Source organism: Chaetura pelagica, unplaced genomic scaffold, assembly GCF_000747805.2.
Source record: "Chaetura pelagica isolate M959 unplaced genomic scaffold, ChaPel_1.0 scaffold181, whole genome shotgun sequence".
Classification (NCBI taxonomy): domain Eukaryota; kingdom Metazoa; phylum Chordata; class Aves; order Apodiformes; family Apodidae; genus Chaetura; species Chaetura pelagica.
In genome coordinates, this window is record NW_009951992.1 from 859,404 (window position 1) to 866,451 (window position 7,048).

The 7,048-nt window shown below is 49.5% G+C and overlaps 1 protein-coding gene across 1 annotated transcript in view; it reads left to right on the forward strand.

Annotated features, from left to right (window-relative positions):
- The window catches only part of DDX20 (DEAD (Asp-Glu-Ala-Asp) box polypeptide 20), a 6,705-nt gene extending 671 nt beyond the window's left edge, over positions 1–6,034 (forward strand). The window contains exons 3-12 of the mRNA XM_010002211.1: positions 64–158; positions 252–420; positions 639–753; positions 830–972; positions 1,300–1,438; positions 2,630–2,688; positions 3,325–3,407; positions 4,038–4,143; positions 4,227–4,328; positions 4,944–6,034. Of these exons, the coding sequence (XP_010000513.1) occupies positions 64–158; positions 252–420; positions 639–753; positions 830–972; positions 1,300–1,438; positions 2,630–2,688; positions 3,325–3,407; positions 4,038–4,143; positions 4,227–4,328; positions 4,944–6,034 (2,102 nt within the window). The remainder of the gene's footprint in view (positions 1–63; positions 159–251; positions 421–638; positions 754–829; positions 973–1,299; positions 1,439–2,629; positions 2,689–3,324; positions 3,408–4,037; positions 4,144–4,226; positions 4,329–4,943) is intronic.
- Positions 6,035–7,048: the final 1,014 nt, after the last annotated feature.

A 7,048-nucleotide genomic window follows, 5' to 3' on the forward strand; every position in this document is an offset into this window, starting at 1 on the left:
CGGGCCGGGCCGGGCCTACCCCCATCCCCCGCCGGCTCTGACCGCCCGGGCGCCTCTTTGCAGATCTCATCGTGCAGGCCAAGTCCGGGACGGGCAAGACCTGCGTGTTCTCCACCATCGCGCTGGACGCGGTGCTGCTGGAGAGCCCGGTCACGCAGGTGAGCGCGGGGCCCGCGGCCTGGCCCGCAAGCACCGCGCCTCGGTGCGGGGTTTGTCCCTGAAACCTTCCGGTGTCCCCTTGGCCCTTCCAGATCCTGGTCCTGGCCCCCACGCGGGAGATCGCGGTGCAGATCCACGCGGTGATCACAACCATCGGGGTGGAGCTGGAGGGCCTGGAGTGCCACGTGTTCATCGGAGGGACCCCCCTGAGCCAGGACCGGGCCCGGCTCAGGAGGTGCCACATAGCGGTGGGCTCCCCAGGTGGGGAGAGCTCCCTGGGGCTCGGGTTGGGGTTCCTGTGGGGAGAGGGAACAGTCTCTGCTGCAAGAGACACCTGGACCAGGTGTTTCTAGTGAGAGATTGGTCCAAATCTGGAACGTTAAAAAATAATTAAAAAAAATAAAAATGACCAAGCTTATCATTAGAACCTTTCAGTTAATATTTTTGAAGTTTGTTTTACTTGTTTTCCTCACGTGTAGGTCGGATCAAGCAGCTGATAGAGCTGGACTACTTGAACACAGCCAGTATCAGGCTCTTCATTCTGGATGAAGCAGACAAGCTTCTAGAAGAAGGCAGCTTTCAGGAACAAATCAAGTAAGAAAAGCTTTTATGCCTTGATCAGTAGATTAGACAAGTGCCTGTTAGTAACTCCTGCTTCTCTGCCTCACAGCTGGATTTACTCCTCCCTGCCAGCCAACAAACAGATGCTGGCTGTTTCAGCCACCTACCCTGAGTCACTGGCTGGTGCTCTGACCAGGTACATGAGGGAGCCAACGTTTGTGAGACTGAACCCCACTGACCCAGGCCTCCTTGGTGAGTGGAATTTCATTTGCAGTGAAGTTGTTAGCAGTGCAGTAAGAAAAGCAGACAGAAATCAAAACATGCACCTTTGAAATGTGTGATTCTTCGTAATTTCTCTCACAAGGGAGTTGATTGGTTGGGGAGGTATTTATTCCCAGTGTTTGTGTTTGAAATATCAGTGATGAATGTGACTTTGTTTATTTATAAGGAAAACCTGCCCCACAGGTGTGTGCTTGTTTGCATGTCAGGCCTGTCTCAGCTGCAGGGCCAGGTGCTGGCAGCACCACTCCTGGCTTCTCAGGAGCCCTTCATGTGACAGCTTTTTGGTTTTGTGCTCAGGGCTGAAGCAGTATTACAAAATTGTGAATTCCCATCCTCTTCCACACAAAACATTTGAGGAAAAAACCCAGCACCTGCAAGAGCTGTTCAGCAAGGTTCCCTTTAACCAGGCCTTGGTCTTCTCCAACCTGCACAGCAGGTAACATCTGAGGTCAGCTCTGTGAAAGCAGAGGTGGTGATGTCTGATTGGGGTTAAAGAGAGGGTTCCTGTGGGGAGAGGGAACAGTCTCTGCTGCAAGAGACACCTGGACCAGGTGTTTCTAGTGAGAGATTGGTCCAAATCTGGAATGTTAAAAAGTAATTAAAAAAAATAAAAATGACCAAGCTTATCATTAGAACCTTTCAGTTAATATTTTTGAAGTTTGTTTTACTTGTTTTCCTCACGTGTAGGTCGGATCAAGCAGCTGATAGAGCTGGACTACTTGAACACAGCCAGTATCAGGCTCTTCATTCTGGATGAAGCAGACAAGCTTCTAGAAGAAGGCAGCTTTCAGGAACAAATCAAGTAAGAAAAGCTTTTATGCCTTGATCAGTAGATTAGACAAGTGCCTGTTAGTAACTTCTGCTTCTCTGCCTCACAGCTGGATTTACTCCTCCCTGCCAGCCAACAAACAGATGCTGGCTGTTTCAGCCACCTACCCTGAGTCACTGGCTGGTGCTCTGACCAGGTACATGAGGGAGCCAACGTTTGTGAGACTGAACCCCACTGACCCAGGCCTCCTTGGTGAGTGGAATTTCATTTGCAGTGAAGTTGTTAGCAGTGCAGTAAGAAAAGCAGACAGAAATCAAAACATGCACCTTTGAAATGTGTGATTCTTCGTAATTTCTCTCACAAGGGAGTTGATTGGTTGGGGAGGTATTTATTCCCAGTGTTTGTGTTTGAAATATCAGTGATGAATGTGACTTTGTTTATTTATAAGGAAAACCTGCCCCACAGGTGTGTGCTTGTTTGCATGTCAGGCCTGTCTCAGCTGCAGGGCCAGGTGCTGGCAGCACCACTCCTGGCTTCTCAGGAGCCCTTCATGTGACAGCTTTTTGGTTTTGTGCTCAGGGCTGAAGCAGTATTACAAAATTGTGAATTCCCATCCTCTTCCACACAAAACATTTGAGGAAAAAACCCAGCACCTGCAAGAGCTGTTCAGCAAGGTTCCCTTTAACCAGGCCTTGGTCTTCTCCAACCTGCACAGCAGGTAACATCTGAGGTCAGCTCTGTGAAAGCAGAGGTGGTGATGTCTGATTGGGGTTAAAGAGATCAGAGCAGCCTGTCCTTAGGGGTGCACAGGGGTTGTTGTGGGTTTGTTGACAGGTTTTGTTGTGTCTTTTGTGTCAGGGCTCAACATCTTGCTGAGATCCTGACCTCCAGGGGCTTCCCTGCTGAGTGCATTTCAGGTAACTGTGTTCCAGGCTTTCTGATTCTGTTCATGTTGTGCATAAATGTGACCTAAAATAGGAAAACTAATCTTAAATCTTGGTTTGTGTGGGTTCTGGTCAAAGAACTAAGAAAACATTTGAATCTTTGCAGATCTTTAGGACTTATTTTTTATGTTGATTTACTTTCCTGCTTTCAGATTAGTTTGGGAGCCATTTTTATGGCTGTCCAGAGGAGTTTAGGGGCTTCTTTGTCAAGAGGCTACTTTTGCAGGCTGAAGCAATATTTCTTTGCAGCTGCTGAATTTAAATATTAATTCTTCGGGGCTTCTCTCTACAAAGCTGATACCTGCCACCTGAGGGTTGTTAGAAACCTTGAGGTTTTACTTCAGCAGTGTTTTCTGTGGCTTGTGTTTAAAAACAAAGCCAGTGGTGTTCCAGTGGGACAAGTATCAACAGAATTGGTTTCTCTCTAAAACAAGCAGAAGAGGAATTTTTGTAATGGATTTTCTTCCTGTCAAGTTTGTATTTGTTCCTTGTTTACTCCCTTGGAGCTGAGGAAGTTTCTCCCCTACAGTTTTAGAAAGCAGGGTTTTCCACACTGTGAGGGGCACGAGGCTGAGGGGTGTCACTGGGTCCTGATGTTTGTCATTCCAGGCAGCATGAACCAAAACCAAAGGCTGGATGCCATGGCCAAGCTGAAGCAGTTCCACTGCAGGGTCCTGATCTCCACAGACCTGGTGAGCTGGTGTTTTGGGGCACCCAGAGTGTTACACACACAGTTCCTGCAGAGAAGTGGTTGGGCTTGGGATCAGATGGAGCATGATGTGAATCCAGCACTGTCTGTGACTTATTTTCACTGTGAAACTTAGAAATTGTCCCTTATTCCTCACCTGGCTCAGAAATAATACTGAGTTGTTGCTCTGCAGGAGCGTGTGAATGTTTCAGAGCAGCAGAGTTGGTTCCTTTGGGCAGGAGCAGTTTGTCCCAGCACAGTGTGTTAACAGCTGCTTCCCAGACAACTCTGGCTGGAGCAGGGCTCTGTTTGAGCCTCTCCCAGTTTTTGATGAAGTTCTCAGTTGGATGTTTGAGGTCCTGTCACGAGGGGAATGTTGTTGTTGGGCTGAATTTTTTCAGGGAGTCTTTGGGGAAAAGGTGCTTGTGTTTGATTGTGGAAGGCAGAGGACAGAGCCCCCCTGGTGTCCCTGCTCCCAGTGCAGTGTCTGTTCTGCCTGTGACTGGGAACCTGTGGGGGCTTCATGGGGTGTTGGGGCAGCTGAAGCTCCCGTGGAAGCAGCTGCTCCCAGGATGCCTGTAACTAAAGGTCTGTTCAGTGCACTCAGTTCCCTGTCCCCTCTCTCTCCCTGAAGACATCCCGTGGGATCGACGCAGACAAAGTGAACCTGGTTGTCAACCTGGATGTCCCTGCAGACTGGGAGACCTACATGCACCGCGTGGGCCGAGCTGGGCGCTTTGGTAGGAGCATTCCTGGGGAGCCCTGGAGCATGCCCTGCCCCCCTGGCAGGGGAGGTCATGGCACTGCCCCTTGTGTGTCACAGGGACCTTGGGCCTGTCCGTGACCTACTGCTGCCGTGGAGAGGAGGAGAACACCATGAGGAACATTGCTCAGAGGTGTAACCTTCAGCTGCTCCCTCTGCCAGGTGTGCTCTGTCCTGTCAATGCAACTGGGGTTTTGTTGGTTGGTTTCTCTTTGGTCAAAGCTTCAGGCAGGGAACTGACATGTGTCTTCTCTGCTGAAGCTGCCTGGATGTTGGGACAGGTTTGTCATGCTCTGCTCTAGTGACCAGTTGTGTAAGTGCTGCAGTTGTGCAAAGCAGCAGAAAGTGACCTTAGTGCCCATGGGCAGGGAGAGGAGCTCAGCACCCAGCTGCTGCTCACTGGGAGCCACCAGGAATCTGGTGTGAAGTCTTTCTTAGGCTGGAAGATACAGCAGGAGAAGGAAGGAACTTGTTACCCTTGCTTTGCCAAAAGCTCTGCTAGAAATGAAGCATTTGCCACCTTGCACACATGCTAATTTTTCATCTGGTTAAGTAATGCAGTGGTGTTTGTCTTGGTCAGTTTCTTGATGCCTTCCATGAAGAAAAGGTTCTGGCTATTTGAGCCCTTTCAGGAATGGAGGGGGTTGATTTGTACCCCTGACTGAACAGGCCTGAGCACCTTTGCTGTGCTTTGTGCAAAGCTTTGCTTGGGTACTTGTTGGGTTCTGGGGAGAGGGATGTGCTTAACTGAGTGCCTGCTTGTTCCCCCTTGTGCAGATCCCATTCCTCGTGGCATGATGGTTCAGTTTGAGGACGGAGAGGTGGAAGTCAAACCTGTTGTACCCACAGATACTTCAGTCCATTCTGACCCTGTGTGTGTTAGACCAGAGGAACCAGCACTGCAGCCTGCCCAGAGGAATCTTTCAGAGGCACCTGAGCCTCTTCCTAGCCCCCCAGCTGACGATTTTTCTGTGGAAAGGCCAAAAAAGCCTCTGAAGGTGAAGCAGGTAAAGAAGTGCACAAATTCTGCAAATACTGAGAAAGGCAGAAACCCTCAGATGTCCCATTGCCCCCCAGGACAGAGGAGTCAAGTCAAAACTGTCTCCAGAACAAGTGGACAATGTGACACTCAGTCTCCAGAGGAGGAGGCCTTAAGAAAAAATCTTCCCAGAATTCCATGCTTGTCTTCTTTCAAAAACCACCAGAACAATCCCTGGAGCTTCTCAGAGTTGGTGGAAGACTATGAGTATTTCATCACAGAAGGCTTGGAGAGGGAGGTTGAGGTTGTCAGAAGCTGCTCAGGGCCAGGGGAGCAGGGCAGAAGTGAGGCTGTGGGGTGGGAGGAGGAGGGACATGACACAGGGAGGGTGGCAAATGGTGTCATGTCTGGTGACAGTGATGGGTCCTACAGCTCCAGGGCTTCCTCCAAGAGCAGGGAAAATAACTCCTGCTTGGAAGCATTTTCAGACACAGAGGAGAAGGATGCTGTTCCTCCAGAGGGCCAGGGCCATGCAGGCTTCTGTCCTGCACCAGAGCAGCCCCAGGAGCTCCCACCAATCCCAAAGCAAAATCAAGTGAAAAAGAAGGTTCTGAAACAAAACTCCAAGCAAAAGAAAAGGCATAACCAGCAGTTTCCTGATGCTGCCACAGGACACCCTGCAGCTGGATGCTCCTGCAGCTCTGGGGATGCTGCTGCTTCCTGTGAGGCCTGGAGTTACAAGAACTACTGGCAGTGGTACTACCAAGCATGGCAGGACTACTGCACTGCAGTGTCTCACTACAGGAGCAGCTACAGGCAGCTCAGCTGGCTGAACACCTACCATGCCAACTCTGTTTACCTGCAGGAGCTGCTGAAAGGTGGGGACTGAGGCAGTGGCACTACTGGGTGGTTCTGTGGGTGGGTCAGCTGGGAAAACAGCTGCTGCTCTAGGAGAGCACTGACAGGTTTGTGTAGGGTTGAAGGACATTTCTAAGTGGGCTGTGTCCAGGGGAATATTTTATATGCATTCCAGTGATGGTGTCACCAATTGTTAATAAAAGGAAGTGAAAGACAGCTGGGTGGTCACTTGTAATCTGTACAATCCCAAGTGAACAAAGGAAGACAGAAGGCAGGCACTTCAGTGTGAGGTGTCTCAGGAGAAAATACAGAACGTCCCTGGGTTTCTGTGCTTGACTTGCATTGCCTGTGTGACTTTGGGTGAGGATGAAGCCACTGTGACCACCTGTAGTCTGTCCAGAGTTGGAAATCATTGTTTTATGTAGTTCTCATTAAACACCAGGCACTGATGATATACCAGTTAAGTGGCAGGGTGAAGCCTGTATCTTCCTGCCTGTATTGCTAATTTAAATGCAGTTAATTAACATTGTATAAATAACACCTCTAGCTGGGTGTATGAAAAGCTGTGCAGTAAAGGATGGTTTAATTATGTAACAAGTGTGCAGCAATCATAATTGATCTGTCCCTCTGGGTGCAGCAATATCAGACTTGCCACACTTAGAGGGAAGGTTTAATTAGAAATGAAATTACCTGTTAGTACTAAAACTAATTGGTATTTCCTGTCTGGGTTGCACTGTGCTGTATGTAGGGTCCTGGAGCAGAACAAGAGGAGAGCTCTGCCTGGCTCAGGGACTGACCCTGCCTTGGCTGGGATGGTTTTGAACCTTCCATCTTCTATCTGTAATGTGGTTGGGATCATAGAGATGGACTTTTTTCAGCTAGTTTGTTTGATTTCTCCAGATTCATCAGAGCAGGCACAGTCTGGGGTTTTGTTTGTTTTCCCCTGGAGCAGAGTGAGGCTGGATTTCCTTTGCACAAGCACAGCTCCTGCCTGCTGGGGCTGCACTTCCAAGGAGACTTGCTGCTTGCACTTGGGAATGTGGGT